Below are 18657 nucleotides of genomic sequence, written 5' to 3'. Positions count from 1 at the left end.
GTGTCTTGGCATTTTTTGCACTTTCACTTCCGATAAATAAATAAACCTCCACTCAGGGCAAATTATTCCACCTGGTCATGTTCTATGCATCCAATGGCAGAAAAAAATAAAAATACATGATAAAAATAATAAAAAATGACTTCTGACAGACAGTCAGAGACAGATCAAGGATGTGAGTGGAATATTCTGGATTATTCTTTTTTTTTACATTTGTCTTCGTATACATTTCAGCGAGGGGCAAGCACATATCTAACGTACGCATTCAGTTCGTTTTATAGGATAGATGCTTTCTGATGTACATCCTTAAGTTCGGCAATTTTTTTCTCTTATTTATACACAATATTTGCATGAACTCCATCCGGTTACGTTGGCTGTGTTTCTTCCCTACACAGTCTGGAAAGCTTTACTCTGAGGTGGCATCAGAACCCCCGTGGTGGGCACAGTCAGGCCCACCGATGGGTTCGGCGGCCTGAATTTGGGGGTGGTCTGAGCTTCCGGGCAGGTCTGCAGGAACTCGGGGGGCTGACCGTTCTCCTTGAGGGCGCAGACCGCCGGGGGTCGGGGCCGCTGGGTACGAGGGGCGGTGCTGTGCACCATAGACTGGGTGGACGAGGCCCCGGAGCGGGAGCTGCCTGAGCGAGACGACGATAGTGAATTGGGTTTAACCAGCTTCGCTTTCGGAGCTTCTGCGTCCTCCCTGTACGAAAAACAGAGACACACAAGGTTAACACGGCATGTCAGAGTATTTCTCAATGAAAACAAGAGTAAATATGTGGTGTTAGTCAGTGTTTTGCTGTTTAATATGGTATTTAATCTTTTATTTTAATGTTGAACTGATCTGCTTTTTTTATTGGCTGGAAACATCTCACCCGACATGTGAGACATCTTAGACATATCTTCTGCCTTTTTTTAAACAGTTCCTTGATTGCACAGCATCATATAGCAGTCGAACGTGTATTTATAGGAAGTAACCACACTTTTCAGTATTTGTGCCCATACAGACGTCCCAGGCTGCCAAAATTCATGCCAGCCCTTCCACACAGTGGCATTTTTTGGGTTCTAAACTTGCAACCTTCCATTAATACAGTAAATCCTCTGCTGTTGCGCCTCTCTAAGTTTGGTATTTAGGTTCTTTACTCTTTTTCTTAATACATTTTGTTGCTTTTGCCTCTCCACTATCCGTATATGTACCTCAGACTGTTTAACACCTTTGGAGTCAAAACAGCACCAAAGAAGGTCCTCTGTCCCCTCACGGCACGTTTAGACTTCAGAATACTTTATTGATCCCAGAGGGAAATTGCAGTTCTTACAGTAGCACCCATTTATGTAGAAAGAATAAACACTCTACTAGCTAAAAACTAAGAAGAAGAAAAAAAAAGAAGAAAATTTTGCAAATACAATTTAAAAAGTTATTTACACGTAATTAAATAATTAAATGCTCGCATTATTATTATTGCACATATGAATACAAAAATTGCACAGAATATTGCACAGAATATTGCACAGGTGAACCATAGTGTCACATATTAAGGGAGGAATTATAGAGTTTGATGGCCACAGGTAGAAAATACTTTCTGTGGTGCTCTGTGGTGCATTTTGGGAGAATGAGTCTTGCACTGAATGTGCTCCTTTGACTCATCACTTTCGCATAAAGTGGGTGGGAGCCATTGTTCATAATAGCCTGCAGCTTAGACAGCGTCCTCCTCTCCGATACTGCTGTCAGAGAGTCCAGCTCCACACCCACGACATCACCGGCCTTGCGGATCAATTTGTTGAGTCTGTTGGCATCTGCCACCCTCAGCCTGCTTCCCCAGCATGCAACAGCATAGAGGATAGCACTCGCTACCACAGACTCATAGAAGATCTTGAGCATAGTCCGGCAGATGTTGAAGGACCTCAGGCACCTCAAAAAATAGAGCCGACTTTGGCCCTTCCTGTAGAGGGCATCAGTGTTCTTAGCCCAGTCCAGTTTATTGTCAATGTGCACTCCCAGATATTTGTAGTCCTCCACAATGTCCACACTGACCCCCCTGATGGACACAGGGGTCACCGGTGCCTTGTCCCTCCTCAGGTCCACCACCAGTTCCTTTGTCTTTGTCACATTGAGCTGCAGGTGGTTCAGCTCGCACCATGCAAAAAAAGTCCTTCACCGTTGCCCTGTACTCATCCTCATCACCCCTTCTGATACGTCCGACTATTGCAGAGTCATCAGTGTTGCATCAGAGTCATCAGTGTTGCACAAGATGTTTAGTGTTGCATCTTGTGACATCATGTCCTGTCTTTGGTTCATTTAGACGCCTTCGGTTCATATCGTGCTCATGATTTGGTTAGAAACGGCCCGAGACCCCCTTCCCCTGCTCAGGCGGTTCTGGTCCGCTTATTTGGCGGCGCACCAGAGTCCAAAATAAAGCTTCAGACTTACAGTAACGGACCAGGCTAACCAAGCGAACCACACCATGGTTCATCTTCATCCAACCATAGATGATCAGTATAAACACAACCTCAATTACACAGAAACCAACTGTGCATGAGGATGTGAGGATACAAAGCTAAAAGACCATCAGTTACATTACAATAACTCAATGCAGTAAACCGACAGGTTCATCTCAGTAGGCGAGATCTCACCTGATCTCGTTCGGCGTCTCCTCTTCTTCATACTTCTTCTTCTCCTTCTTGCGGAAGACCAGCCAGATGATGAGGATGACGATGAGGACGCAGAAGGCTACGCCGACTACAGCACCGGCCACCACACCCACGCCCTGCACATCTGTAAATAATCAAATAATAAAAATAGCTCACAACCGCTCTTCTTGATGGAATTTTTATTTTTTTGTATATTTTATCACAGTATTTGTAACTGGTAAAGTTTTTGGTTGAGCTCGTAGCTACTGATGCGCCGCTGCTTTCACATCATCATCACATGAAGATCTTCTTCCCCTTAAAGCTTCTTTGAGCGTCCAAAAAAGGTGCAAATCAGATGGAGCTAAATCCGGACCATAAGCGTCCGATTACTCCTCCTCCCACCCTCCAAAATATGTGTTCTCCATATATCTACCTCACACAGTCTGGAAAGCTTTACTTTGAGTTGGCATCAGAACCGCTGTCGTAGGCACAACCACAGCCCACTAATATGGTGGCAGCCTGAATTTGGGTCTAGTTTAAGGTTCTGGACTGGTTACTGGGTACAGGAGGCCCTGGTGCGTGTTCTTAGATCTTGACCCCTAGACAGATCTACTTACACTGCATGGTGACTTCAATGATGCAGTTCTCCTCTCCCACCTCGTTTTTGGCTGTGCACTGGTACACGCCCGAGCTCTCCCGGCTCAGGTTCTTCAGGGTCATGATCCCTGCGAACTTCTGATCTAAAGAAAAGAAATACAAACGGTTTAACAAACATCCAGCTGACAGCGTCCTGTGACCACTGATGAAGGTCTAGAAGATGAGCGACTCAAACAGCAGCAATAGATGAGCGATCGTCTCTGACTTTACGTCTACAAGGTGGACCGACTAGGTAGGAGTGTCTAACAGAGTGGACAGTGAGTGCACACGGTATTTAAAAACTCCAGCAGCGCTGCTGTGTCTGATCCAATCATACCAGCACAACACACACTAACACACCACCACCATGTCAGGGTAAAAAGGTGGACTACAGTCAGTAATTGTAGAACTACAAAGTGCTTCTATATGGTAAGTGGAGCTGATAAAATGGACAGTGAGTGTAGAACAAAGAGGTGGTTTTAATGTTATGGCTGATCGGTGTATACTTTGGTATGTTAACTCACTTCTTTTTATTACTTTGATGTTTCACTTACTTTGATCACTTGTATTTGAAACATTTACTCTGATATATGAACTCCTTTGATTGCTTTTACATGCTACATATATTTTTATGACTTTGATCTTTTCTGTGTGGAGTGTCTGTGTGGGTTTCCACCGGGTGCTCCGGTTTCTTCCCAAAAACATGCAATCAGGTCAAACTGAGCTGACAGAAATTGTGTGTCAAACTGTTTGTGTTTCTGTTTCTGGCCAAATCAGATAATAAATGAATGATAAGTTACTTTTATTTTAATGTATTATGATGTTCTATAGATACAGATAAAAAAAATATAATTTTGATGACTGCAGCATCAGTTTCACTTAAATTTTCCTTCCAAAGTTAATCAGGAAACTGTGAGGAATTTATGTGAAATGAAAGATTGTTTTAGGATCATTAATAATGTAATTTTTGTGATTTTGAATATCACGTACTCTGGGTACAAGGTGCGAGTGCAGTAGGTGTGCAGCTGCATCTGATTGAACTAATCGCATTAGTTGCCTCGCAGTACTAATGTAATCTCAGGGCTTCGTTTTTGCAGTGAGCCGCTGGGAGACCAGCTGTCCGCTACGCTAATTCAATCCATACATCTCACCGTCCTTTATCAATTACAGACAGAAATGAACGCACTCTTTCAATCCTGGCTTTTGTAAATAACATCGATTTTTTAAATGCTTGATGCTCTGGGCTTGGAATTAACACCCACCAGCCAAATGCAGGTTTAATTTGGCACTTGTGGCAGCCACGGGGAGGCTAAGCTAGCACTGGGGTAAATTAGCAGCCACTTTAGTGGGCAGGATTACAGTTATGCTTATGAAAAAACGAATTTTATGTACTTGGGTGGCACTGGAGTCTGATGTGCTGGCTCAGCAAATCATGCCATGCTTAGTGCAGCAGTGTAAAACGGTTGCAGCCGCCCAGGAGCTTCTTCAAATTACAAATCGTGCCCCTCTGCATGGCCTAGTTTGGCCGGCAGTTGGGGCACGGAGGCTCAGAAGCATGTTGATCTATCACCTGTGCCTTGTATCCCTTTGCACAGCCTAAATTGGCTGGCAGACGAGGCACGAGGCTCAGTTGCGTGTGATCTCTGAGCCTGTTAGTGTTACGTCGCTTCAGGTGGAAGGTTTCCTAAACATCACGGCTTCTCTCCTTCCTTCCTGTCAGACTTACCAACATGAGATAAATGCGGCAGCTTTCCGACACTTTTGCCCTTGTCCAGAACTTTCTCCCACTTGTATCCGATGGGGTCGGAACCCTCGGAGGACTTGCAGCTTAGCTTCACCTCGCTGCCCTCGAGTAGATCCCCCTGCATCGAGCAGTCCGGCTTGGACGGCTTCACTACACAGCAAAGATAGTAAATAAAGCTTAGAAAAATATTTAGTGGTTTAAAACGTGTCAGTCACGTGCTAATATTTTAAAATTTAGAGTCGATCAGCGAGGTCCTTGTAACCTCAGGAATTAAAGACAGTTTCCTGAGATTAATGGGTCAAAATCTTACAAAAACGGTTAGAAAAGAATAACTTTCCACCACAGATGACTTAAAAATATAACTGCCAAAGATAGCTTTGCAAAAACGTACTTATTTTAGGTATTTGTGGTGCCTAAATACCTTTTCCCCCATCAAATATATTATATACTTTATATATTTATGGATATTTATGAATACACAGTCTAATTACATTCTTTTTTCGTAGTGTGGGTCGTAGTGTGTGTGTATGTGTGAGTGTATACGCGTATCAGTGTGTGCTCGGTGCAGCACCAGCCCGAAGCATCCATCATGTCGAGCAGTGTTTACCAATCGGTGATGAATGCACACGCAGGATAAAACGCTTTAATGGTCAAAGAAAACTAATTAGCGTGAGCAGGTGTCTGGCGCCGGGTGAGGGCACGTTCAGAGCGTTCAATGAGCGCCCAGGAGCTTCTTTATATTAGAAATCGTGCCCCTCTGCAAGACCTAGTTTGGCTGACAGTTGGGGCACGGAGGTGCAGAGGCATGTTGATCTATCACCTGTGCCCTGTATCCCTCTGTGCTGCCTAGTTCGGCTGACAGATGAGGCACGGAGGTGCAGAGGCATGTTGATCTATCACCTGTGCCTTGTATCCCTCTGTGCTGCCTAGTCTGGCTGACAGTCGGGGCACGGAGGTGCAGAGGCATGTTGATCTATCACCTGTGCCTTGTGTCCTTCTGTGCTGCCTAGTTCGGCTGACAGATGAGGCACGGAGGTGCAGAGGCATGTTGATCTATCACCTGTGCCCTGTATCCCTCTGTGCTGCCTAGTTCGGCTGACAGACGAGGCACGGAGGTGCAGAGGCATGTTGATCTATCACCTGTGCCCTGTATCCCTCTGTGCGGCCTAGTTTGGCTGACAGTTGGGGCACGGAGGTGCAGAGGCATGTTGATCTATCACCTGTGCCCTGTATCCCTCTGTGCTGCCTAGTCTGGCTGGCAGATGAGGCACGAGGCTCAGAAATTTTACTTTCACAACAACTCGTGTCCCAAATGATCTTCCTAAATTTTTACAGTACGCTGTTAAAAAAGCGATTTAAGTAACGTGATTGGTTGAATCAGAATCGCATATAATCAGTGTATAATATCTCGTCTTTGTAGTGTTTGTATTTTTTATTCATATTTTTCAAAACTGGAATCAGGTTTCTTTCAGAAAATGTCTGGGCGTGGCTGTTACGGTCCTTACAGAGTAAATTTTTGACACAGTTTCCCCCTCTAAAGCAGCACCGACGTCCAGAATAACCCATTAGCCAAGCGACCAAGCGTCAGACCGAAAACCGACCAACAAACAAAGCAAACCCCCCTCGTTCTGATACGATAACAATATGGACAGCAGCAAAATCAAATAATTGAAAGCTGAAATTGAATTGTGGAGTTATTATGTGGTCTGGCTGCGAGGAAATGATGCTGTAACAGGACCGCTTCCTGGAATCTGAGCCCAGCCGAGGGTGCGCTTACCCAGAACCAGCAGGTTGACCTGGCTCCAGAGGTACTTCCCTCCCGTCTTCACTTTACAGTGGTACTCGCCCGAGTCGCTCAGCTGCAGGTCGCTGATCAGCAGAGAGGCGTCGCCGTTCAGGTAGTCCCCGGCGAACGACAGCCGGCTCGCCGCGTTATCGCTGATGTAGACCTCGTTATTAAAGAACGTGATGATCTAGGGGGGCAGAGAGAGAGAGAGAGAGAGAGAGGGTTTATATTCTGTACATCAGTTTGTTATTGTTTCACATCAGACCCTAAAAACAACATCAGACCCCAAAAAGGAGAACATCAGATCTCAAGAAGGAGGAACATCAGACCCCAAAAAGGAGAACATCAAACCCCAAAAAGAAGGGCATCAGACCCTAAAAAGAAGATCAGACCCTAAACAGGAGATCAGACCCCAAAAAAGAGGATATCGGACCCCAAAAGTAGAGGCATCAGACCCCAAAAAGAACACAAGACTCTAAACAGGAGAACATCAGACTAAAACCCAAAAAGGAGGGCATCAGACCCCAAAAATAGAGGGCATCAGACCTCAAAAGGAGAACACCAGACCCCCAAAAGAAGAACATCAGACTCCAAAAAGGAGAACATCAGACTCCAAAAAGGAGGACGTCAGACCCCCAAAAAGGAGAACATCAGACCCCCCCAAAAAAAGAACATCAAACTTCAAAAAGAAGATCAGACTCTAAACAGGAGAACATCAGACTAAAACCCAAAAAGGAGGGCATCAGACCCCAAAAATGGAGGGCATCAGACCTCAAAAGGAGAACACCAGACCCCCAAAAGAAGAACATCAGACTCCAAAAAGGAGAACATCAGACTCCAAAAAGGAGGACGTCAGACCCCCAAAAAGGAGAACATCAGACCCCCCCAAAAAAAGAACATCAAACTCCAAAAAGAAGATCAGACTCTAAACAGGAGACCAGACCCCCAAAAGAAGAACATCAGACCCCAAAAAGAACACAAAACTCTAAACAGGAGAACATCAGACTAAAACCCAAAATGAAGGACATCAGACACCGAAAAGGAGAACATTAGACCCCACAAAAAGGAGGAACATCAGACCCTAACAAGGACGGCATCAGAGCCCAAAAGGAGAACATCAGACTCCAAAAGGAGAACATCAGAGCCCAAAAGGAGAACATCAGACTCCAAAAGGAGAACATCAGAGCCCAAAAAGAGAACATCAGACTCCAAAAGGAGAACATCAGAGCCCAAAAGGAGAACATCAGACTCCAAAAGGAGAACATTAGACCCCCCAAAATGAGGACATCAGACCCTAAAAAGGAGATCAGACCCTAAACAGGAGATCAGACCCAAAAAAGAGGGCATCAGACCCCCAAAAAGAACATCAGACCCCAAAAAGAAACAAATATGCTTCCATACAACAGTAATGTTCTACAAATTCCATTTTTACATATAACATTAAAGTTTGTGCAGGGTGACCCATGATGCTCCCTCCACCGTACTTCACTGTGGGTTTGGTGTTCTTGGGATCGTACAAGGAAGATTTCTTATTCCAAACATATCCCAGTCAGTGCACACTTTACTCAGCATCCTCTGCTCCTTGGCCTCCTCTTTTGACTTAATAGGCACAAATTCCTACAGGCATACTTCAGAGTCCTGTGCAAAGCCTTTTCTCAAGAGCGACTGTTGTTATAACTGAGAAGATCACATAAAGTTCGCTCTAATATTCTAATATTTAATATTATTGGTTTTGAAAATGGGACGTCCAGTAATCTTATGATCAGCTGCACTATGTTATATAAACCAGTGCAATTTTACTGCTGCACTGTGCAATATGTAATAAAGAAGAATATTATATGAAGGATTTGTACATCTGAGAGCCAGATTGCCGCAGATGTTTCATCAGGAGGGAGTAGAAAGTACGACACGCATGGAGAACCAGAGAGACGCCGGCAGGGCGAGACCAGAGAGAAACTGTAAATCAAACCCAGCAGCCATGAAGAGAGCGAGAGAGACGCGGTAAAAATGGTACAACAACAGAACAACAACCGTGCAACAACCACGCCGACGCCCAGCTTCCCGTCAGAGAAGAGACGCACAGACAGCGCCGACAGATAAAGCAAGTGAGACTGACAGGAGCAGAGATAAGGAAATACATCTAAAAAAGTAAAGACACCAGAGAAATGGAGAAAGGAAATCTGAAATCAGATCCAGGCTCTGAGAGGTGACTGAAGGATGAACTGAGGTTTAAAATGAACTGAAGGATGAACTGAGGTTTAAAATGAACTGAAGGAAGTTTGAGGGTAAATCACGGTCACACCCATTTAGAATAAAATTCACCCGGTACAGAAGCACACAGAGAAACGTGAACTGGAGAGGATGGGGCGTAAAAAATAATGGATTTATTTTATAAGCGCTTGATTTCCCTTTCAACGTCTGATTTTTTAGCCTTGATGGAGAACATCAGACATTAAAATAAAGAACATCAGACCCCAAAATGAACATCAGATCCCAAAAAGAAGAACATCAGACCTTAAAAAGGAGAACATCAGACGCCAAAACAAAGAACATCAGATCCCAAAAAGAAGAACATCAGATCCCAAAAGGAGGAACATCAGACTTCAAAAATAAAGACATACGACTTCAAAAAGGAGAACATCAGACCCCCTAAAAAACCATCAGATCTCAAAAAGAACATCAGACCCCAAAAAGGAGAACATCAGATCTCAAAAAGAACATCAGACCCCAAAAAGGTGGAACATCAGACCCCAAAAAGGAGAACATCAGACCTCAAAAAGAAGAACATTAGATCTCAAAAAGGAGATCAGACCTCAAAAAGGTGGAACATCAGACCCCAAAAAGGTGGAACATAAGACCCCAAAAAGGTGGAACATCAGACCCCAAAAAGGTGGAACATCAGACCCCAAAAAGGTGGAACATAAGACCCCAAAAAGGTGGAACATAAGACCCCAAAAAGGAGAACATCAGACCTCAAAAAGGTGGAACATCAGACCCCAAAAAGTAGAACATCAGACCTTAAAAAAAAGAACATTAGACCTCAAAAAGAAGAACATCAGACCCCCCCAAAAGGAGAACATTAGATCTCAAAAAGGACATCAGACGTCAAAAAGAGGGTATCAGACCGTCAAAAAGAGGGTATCAGACCCCCAAAAAGGAGGATATCAGACCCCAAAAAGAACATCAGTCCCCAAAAAAGAGGACATCCCGAATACCAAAACCTCTCCTTTACTGTATTAACATTCTAAAAGCAAAACAGAGTAGCAAATCCGCCTATCGGCATATACCAGCATGTCAAACTTCATACAGTCAGGAGCCAAATGTAGGGTTTAAAGCCCGGTCTCCAGGACCCTGGAGCTGTTGTTCTTTTAAAGTGTCTCAGATTATTTGATTAAAATGAATAATTATAGTGTAAATATGATTATATTTACCACACGCTGTTTGGAGTTGGGCTTCTGCAGGAGCCACTCGATGTCCAGCGTCTGGCCGTTGGACTGGCGGAACTGGTGATGGCACGGTAGGGTGGCGTTTTCTCCGAAGACCTTTTTCATCTCGGTCTGAGCCTCGGTGAGGAGAACACCAAGCAGCACTGCACAAATAAAAACACAGAGAAGAAGGTTAAAACCAATCTGGCTCGATTTATCTCGACGAAATATAAACATTTATAGTTATTGGTTATAAAAAATTATTCCTGTCCAGACTCCAAAATTCTGCATTATTAGTGATATTTAAACCTGTAAAATAATAAAGTAAATTTTTTTTCTCCTTTAATTGTGTGATCTTTGTTTCATAAGCAGTTTCGCGATTTTTGCAGCTTCGGCTCGTTTGATCTCCACTTTATTGTTTAGTCTGGTGCTGATCGTAGATTTCGCCATCGCCAACTAGGTAGAAATGTCAGACACTCGAACGCCACCTTTTTTCCCCGGTCAGTTCTTTCTTCACCTCTATTGTAGTTCCTACAACTCTGAATTTCTCTGCTCCCATGTTGGCTCGTTACACAGCGAATCTTGTGGTACCTCGTCTCACCTGCGGGTCATTACACCCACCGTCCAGCGAGCTTCATAATGCTCCTGACCTGATTCATTTAGCCTTGAGCAAGGCTAGCACATAAGGTAATGCCCGCCTGTCAGCTCTATTTCACTAGCGACGTGCTAGGCTAATTTATTTCAGGAGGATTTGAGGCTAGCTGGTTCTCCTGGAAGAACCAAATACCCTCCTGATGAGCTACACTGTCCAAAAGTATTCGCCCCATGAGCAGTCAATGTGTAATGACCTCTTTAGGGTGTATTTCAGCCATGTGCCCAGTGTTCCCTGTGACCCTGACCAGGATGAAGTGATGAGCGAATGAATATACGTAACCACATCGTCAAGGGAGCTGAAACATCCAGGAAGTGGGTGAACATACCGAGGGTGACGTCGCCCGGAGCAGCTCACCGGTCCGTGACGGGTGGTCCGCCCACGCCGCCGGGTTCGGTCTGCTCGGCTCTGCGTGCTAAACGCATTGCCAGGCGGTTTGGACCCAGATGCGACCGCATGCTTGAGTGAGAGAACACAAACGGTTCTGCGTGTTTGCATCTGCATACAGCTCTCAGAAATCCATGTAAGCGTGGTCAGTATGTGGTCACCATGCCTGGCATGCGGAACAGAACCCGGTTCCAAGTCTGAGGAAATAACAGCACAGAGAGGAGCGGAGTAAAGGCGCCGGCGGAGCCGCGGTGGAAAATGGAACAAGATGGAAAGTCAGAGTTAGAGGAGAGGAGAGAAAACAAGAGGCACAAGTTTCGATATGAGAAGCCCTGGGGAGGGAGTGCTGGAGGAAATCCATTCTCTCTGACTTCCAAAATCTTATTACACACCGTCTCCGGATCCTTCTGTACCCTCTATACCGGAGTGCCAATCACATCACCGTCGCCGTTCCGTCCAGCCAGCGAAATTATACCCATAACACTCTAATGCAGGGCTGTCCACACTTTCGTAGCTTGAGATCTACTATTTCACGATCTACTTTTTAAAGTCGGCCTTTTTAAAATGCGCTTCAGTTCCTAAATTTGTTCCACTTTTTGTTCTATGTTGCACCTTGGACCTGGAGGAATGTTGTTTCATTTCAATATGTACTCGTATAGAGCTGAAATAACAATAAAACCTCTCTTGTCTTGTAAATTGATATTCAGCATTACAGGGCAAGCGAGTTCTTATTCTGATGATTTACACTGAATGGTGTCGGTCAGGTTTATGCAGTCTGGACAGTAGAATGACCTGTAGATGGCACACTATAGTGAAGTACCACTTCTATTCACCTGCCAGAGATGGAACCAGCTCAACCAACCAGCTTGACCAGACGCTCGCACTCAGGGCTTGACACCATGTATTTGGAATGTGTGTGGCAGCCAAACCTACCTACTGGCATGTTTTAACAGACTAAAGAAAGCCTGAATGAATCTCACAGTAAGAATTTAAACATTCATCATGTCTCTCGTCTCTCTCCGGAGTTCTCCGGTGCTGCCGCGGATCCATCGTGAGAAATTCGTGACACAGAAATGGAACCGACGTGAAATTGCTTCCTTTCATTTCCGCCTCATTCCTTAATGGATTAATGGAGGTCCCAGGTGCTGCCGGTGATACGCCGCGGCCGGATGATAGAGGACGGCGGCCTCTCCACTTCACCGCGTGACATTGATTAACAGCCGCTCTCAGACGGCGCTCGTAGCAGGGGAAGGTTAGCGTATCGACGGGGACCGTACGCGTTCGTCACGCGCGTACCACGGCATGCAAAACGTCCCCCCCCTACCGCGCCCCGACTGTACGGCTACACGCCAGGATCAGGATTCTGCCCCCTGATCTGAATATGCATACGCACGCACGATCAATTTCCTTTTGCACTTAAAGGTCAGAGAGGACGAAACCCCCCCAGGGTTTTGTGTCCATTGATCCGTACTTTTCATGATTGATAGGGTGTCTCACATTTTTTAGTTATTTAGAGGAGACAATCAACCTGCTGGCATGTGTTTAGGTAATGTTGTAATACTTGACTTTCCCTCTGGGATTAATAAAGTGATCTATCATCTATCTATCTATCTATCTATCTATCTATCTATCTATCTATCTATCTATCTATCTATCTATCTATCCATCCATCCATCCATCCATCCATCCATCCATCCATCCATCCATCCATCCATCCTTCCATCCATCCATCCATCCATCCATCCATCCTTCCATCCATCCATCCATCCTTCCATCCATCCATCCATCCATCCATCCATCCATCCATCCATCCATCCATCTATCTATCTATCTATCTAATGCAAACACAGACAGACTGGAAGCACAACAGGGTACGAGTGCTGGACTGGCTTGCCTGCAGTCCTACTAAAACAAAGTGAAGAGGATTTTGAACCCTGTACTGTTTTACACCTTATTGAAGTCATCGTTTGGTATCCTTAATGCCAAAACGTCTTTAAAGTGTTATAAGATGGAAAAAGTGGTAAATGCTTTACCGTCCCTACATTTTTTGGAATGTGTTGCAGGCCTAAAATGCAGGAATGGATGTTTACTCACAAATAAAATGAAGCTGACCAGACAAATGTAAGAAACGCTGCATTTTTAAATTCGGTAATCATGAAGTGAACTTTGGGGGAGGGGGGGTTCCTGCCGTTCTAAAACATTCCTACACAATTACTGATGGGATTGCTGACGGATCCCAACATCATGCAAAGCAAGTTTATATATTCTTATGTTTATTTTTTATTTTACATCAGTATGTTGGGGGGCGGCACGGTGGCTAAGTGGCACGTTAACCCCCAGATTTCTAATAATCCGAAATATTCCGTCTTCCAGACCGTCCCAACTTTTTCTGATTTGGGGTCACCCATTAAAATATTGCAATGAAACCTCACAGCCGGTTCTTTTCACACGACACCCTTACTGATGATGAGCTGCATTTTTATTCCGCAACATTACACAAACAAGAGCAGGGGTATAAATAAATGAGGAAGTCGGAGCCTCCACCTCAGCAGTGCTTAGTGTGTTTGAGGAAATGAATAAATGAAGAATTCGGGGAGGTACGAGGCTGGTGTACATCTGGAGAAAGAGTCGAGACGAGACGGTGTGGGAACTCTCTGGTGGGTTAAAGCTTCGGCGCTAATGGCAGAAGGGTGTGAATAATTAAGGTGAATTTGGGCTTCTGTCTTCATTACACACGTAAGAATCTTACAGCATCAGACTAGCAGAGCCACAAACAAACAACCAACCACTGGCATGGACTCTCTGTTCCAAAAGGTCAGCTCCGGACAATGGTCAATCCTAGTTTCAGCTCTGTGATGGGATTTAAGGTCACGACTGTGGGAATTTAATTAACAAACTGTGATGGCTAGACGACTGGGTCAGAGCATCTCCAGGACTGCAGCTCTTGTGCGGTGTTCCCAGTCTGCAGTGGTCAGTGTCTATCAAAAGTGCTCCAAGGAAGGAACAGTGGTAAACCGGCTACAGGATCATGGGCGGCCAAGTCTCATGGGCTGGCCAAGAAGTTCATGCTGGTTCTGATAGAAAGGTGTCAGAATACACAGTGCAGCATCCCAGTTTGTTGTGTATGGGGCTGCATCACCGCAGACCAGCCAGGGTGCCCATGCTGACCCCTGTCCACCGCCGAAAGCGCCAACAATGGGCACGTGAGCATCAGAACTGGACCACGGTATAATGGAAGAAGGTGGCCTGGTCTGAGGAATCATGTGCGTTGCTTACCTGTGTAACACATGGCACCAGGATGCTGGGAAACCTTGGGTCCTGCCATCCACGTGGAGGTTACTTTGACACATAGCACCTACCTAAGCATTGGTAGCAGGGCTGTTTTGGCAGTAAAAGGGGGGCCAACACAATATTAGGAACGGTGGTCATAATGTTTTGCCTTATCGGCGTACATGCAGAACACAAAACACCATCATGAGGACCCCCCTTTAGGCTCACTGAGACACCCTGGTGACTCTGGAGAAGCACTGCACTAGAGTACTGGTGTGCTGATGGGTGTTAAAGCCTGTTACAATACCAGTATAGATATTTGACCAGTACAGCTCTGACAAGGCTGACACGTGATTAACTGGTATATAATGGTGTATAATGACATAAGCATTAAAACAACTAAACCGGAGCACCCAGAGGAAACCCACACAGACACCACACAGAAAAGAATCCTGGCTGCCCAACTGGGGAATCGAACCCAGGACCTTCTTGCTGCAACTAAACCCACCTAAACTTTCCCTGAAAGTTTATTTATTATAAGTTTTTAGGTTGAGCCGTTGAGCAGCTGCCTCCAGTCACAGCGTTTCGTTCTGGGACTAAACCCGACACGTTAAATCCCAGAGCCGTGTGTCCAGCACCGTGGGAGACAGCTATGATAAAGGGAGCCGGGCACGCTGGCATAAAACAGCACAACAAAAAAGTTCTGCACACTTTGTGCTGAACTTTGCATCTATAAATACGTGGTGCACACAGCAGGAGATGAAAATAGACACCATCGGGAAAAACGCAGCCAGGAATCAGCGGCGAGAGATCAGCCTGCAATGGAAACGGTCTGGAAACGGAGTCAAGACGAGAACTCGGCGTTAGTTTGATCGGGGGTGAAAAAGGCCTAAAACTTTAAACCCCCTCTGCGTTCCCCCTCTAGCACAGGACACCTCACAGGTGATCTTTTGCCTGAATGGGCACAAATTCCAAATGACACATTTGTGGGTTTAATTTATTGAGCAAAAGTTAGGGAACACCCCGGACAGGTCACCATTCCGATCCAACAGACGAGCTACTGTAGCTCAAACTGCTGAAGAAGTTCATGCTGGTTCTGATAGAAAGGTGTCAGAATACACAGAGCATCACAGTTTGTTGTGTATAGGGCAGCATAGCTGCAGACCAGTCAGGGTGCCCATGCTGACCCCTGTCCACCACCGAAAGCGGGCAACAATGGGCATGTGAGCATCGGAACTGGACCTGAGCACTGACAGCATGTTCTGGTGGGTGACAGTCGACAAAAGCAGCATTTTACTCTTCCAGTCCTTTGTACTGACATTTAATACTAATGTGCAGACGCCTGGTGCTTTACACAGAGTTGTGGACCACTTCTTTTCACCTACCAGAGACGGAACCAGTCCATCACAGGACCACACACACACTTCGGTTGATTTCTAGTAGCTCCAGTTACCCTGACTGCATGTCTTTGGACTGTAAGAGGAAACCAGAGCACCTGAAGGAAACCCACGTGGACACAGGGAGAACATGCAAACTCCACACAGAAAGGTTCCTTCTTTCAACACAGGACCTTCTTTCTGTTTCCTCCATAAATTGGCTACTCTGTGCCGTGTGATGGATTGGTGCCCTATCCAGGGTTTATTCCTGCTGTGCACCCAGTGTTGGTTGTCACAGCCTTGTGCCAGAGGCGCCAGGTGTACTCGCGCACCCGCGATGTTAATAGTTGCACCCAATTCCAGGATACCGAGGTTAACCAAGGCAGAACAAAACAAAAGGCTAATAAAGCAAATAAAAAACGATAGACTGGCGTCCTGCAAGAGGTGCTTTGCTGCATTGTGCCCAGTGATTCCCTGGAAACCGGATCCGACCAGGATAAAAAGGTGGTGAACCATGAAATTGGAAGCCAAATAAATAATGTAACCTTAATCTGAAGCGGAACCTGAGAAAGTCGGTGCGTTATTGGAGCAGAAATCACTAAACTCCACAAGATCGCTAGGAAACACAGAAAACAAATAAATAAAAATACGCCAGCTACTCAACCACCACTGGAAACCACTCACGTCCAGTTTAGACCCAAAAGAAATGGACTGGAAAACAGGCAGACAGTCAAGGATCATTAGAAATGAGCTGAAGTACAAGATCGCTTATAAAGAGCCACGCCCAGGTGAATGATCAGGCTCGGATAGTGCATTTGAAGTGCAGTTTAAGGAGCGCTTCCGTTCATCCGCTCCTCCAGCCCTCTGCTGGCCAGTATGGATGTGGCCCGCGAGCCATCCCCAACCGGCCCGCATGAGGTCAGTGGCAATTCAAAATCAGACATAAATAAATGTACATCACACATGCAATACAACAGGGGCGCTATGTCCTTAAATTTCGATTTACGTGTGTGTGTGAGTGTATCCAGCCTCACCGTAATGTGTCGGCGAACAGAACCGAGTGTGATTGATAGAGACGGTCGAGTTTTTAACAAGACATGAACTTCTGAAGTATTTATTTACTGAAGTCAGGTGTAAATCTGTTTAAGGATCACAATTTAGGGTTTAAATCGCTGTTACGGTACTAAACAAGAACATGAGAAATACAAGAACATGAACGATGCGGAGCGTCACACCTGAAGCTTCGCTAACTAAACTGCAAAAGCAACAAGGACTTTTTTAACACATCCAGAACTGACGCAGTCAGGACCAGCTTTGTGATTTTAAAAAGAATATCCAACAATAACAAAGGACTGAAAAACAGCAAATAAGGTGATTAGACTCAAAACAAAATAGTGTAAAGAACTTTGTGTAAAGTTTAAAAACCTGCACATTTTGTTCACATTTGTTTTTTGAGAAATTATTTGGGTTAAATAGTGAAATAATGTTGATGTTTTTACATGTAAACAGTAACAGATTATCAGAACTGTACAATTTACTGCTTTTTATAAAGAGATAAAATTAATATTGAGCAGAATTAACTTCATCCTATTGGTCCGGCCCTCCACAACAGTCCCAGGTTCTTATGTGGCCCCTTGCAAAATTTAATTGCCCACCCCTGTTATAGATAGTATTAAAAGAAAAAGAAATAAAAATAGCTGACGTGTTTCTGCTTAACAGTTTCTGACTATTTTCTTCCCAAGATTAATGACAAAAAAGTAGTGCCACACACGCAGCCCTTTTTATGCCCTTTAATGTTCCTCCCTGCACATTCTTTAATAATAATAATGATAATCGTTTATAGCACTCGCACTATGTAGTTAAACGGACAAATCGCCCTTCTGTGGTCGTAGCTCGGGGTGACCATTTCTGCTGAAAACCGCACCTTTTTACCGTCCATTAGGTAAGAAATTCCGCCGCCGAGGTGTTATATCGGTATCCGGCGGCTATCAGGATAATGGCTGTTCAGTAATAGCACCGGGCCGGTGACAACATGAAATACAGCTCAGCTTTTATTCACAGTGCTTTAACAGTCTGGAGGAAGGAGAAGAGGGCATGTCTAAATTCTTAGATCCCTTAGTTCTAAAATGATCATTGACAAATTCAGTCTAGAAACGTCCTGCCGAGCTCGGTGGCGTGTACATCCATCAGGTCCGGCTCTATAGCTGCAGGAAAAGACCTGGTCAGCACTGAAAATGTTCATTGTGGATGGCAGGAGCTTCGGTCACACAGACACACAGACTGCTCAGCTAGTTCATGTTTTATTTGTTTTACAGCAAGAGGAAAGTACAGGCCTGAATGCTTGACCCTCTGTAAATCTTAAAGCTCTGTAATATCTGCCATAGGGGGTAAATGTGTCCTCTTTGAGGGGTCTGGTTTTTTTTTTTATGTTCCTTTTTTATTTCTAACCTCCAAAACTCATATTATGCCAAAACCAGAGCACAGTCTGGCCGATTCGGGTGATTTTGGGTGATTAAAACTGCCTCCTAACAGATGCTAGCAATTACCGATCGCATTACGGCAGATGCTGCTGAATTATTCTGGTATTTATATTAAAAACCTGGATAATTTTTAGGTAGGAACATTTACGCTCGTATGAATTCATCATTCATTACTTTAATTCTCTCTTAAACCTTAATTTGCTTACATTTTTGTGAAAATAAGAAAGAAAACAGTGAATTATCCCTGTTACATTATTACTATCATCTTATAATAATATT

The 18657-nt window shown here is 44.7% G+C and overlaps 1 protein-coding gene across 1 annotated transcript in view; it reads right to left on the bottom strand.

The window, feature by feature from the left end:
* Positions 1 to 219: 219 nt before the first annotated feature.
* Positions 220 to 18657, bottom strand: part of clmpb (CXADR like membrane protein b) — a 61971-nt gene continuing 43533 nt past the window's right edge. The window contains exons 2-7 of the mRNA XM_063004913.1: positions 10220 to 10377; positions 6780 to 6975; positions 4985 to 5152; positions 3240 to 3362; positions 2626 to 2767; positions 220 to 697 (exon numbers count right to left, since the gene is read on the bottom strand). Coding sequence (XP_062860983.1) covers positions 385 to 697; positions 2626 to 2767; positions 3240 to 3362; positions 4985 to 5152; positions 6780 to 6975; positions 10220 to 10377 — 1100 coding nt within the window. The 3' untranslated portion in view covers positions 220 to 384. The remainder of the gene's footprint in view (positions 698 to 2625; positions 2768 to 3239; positions 3363 to 4984; positions 5153 to 6779; positions 6976 to 10219; positions 10378 to 18657) is intronic.

The sequence above is a fragment of the Trichomycterus rosablanca genome, chromosome 11 (genome assembly GCF_030014385.1).
Source record: "Trichomycterus rosablanca isolate fTriRos1 chromosome 11, fTriRos1.hap1, whole genome shotgun sequence".
NCBI classification, from domain to species: domain Eukaryota; kingdom Metazoa; phylum Chordata; class Actinopteri; order Siluriformes; family Trichomycteridae; genus Trichomycterus; species Trichomycterus rosablanca.
This window is presented reverse-complemented; position numbering and strand designations above follow the sequence as displayed.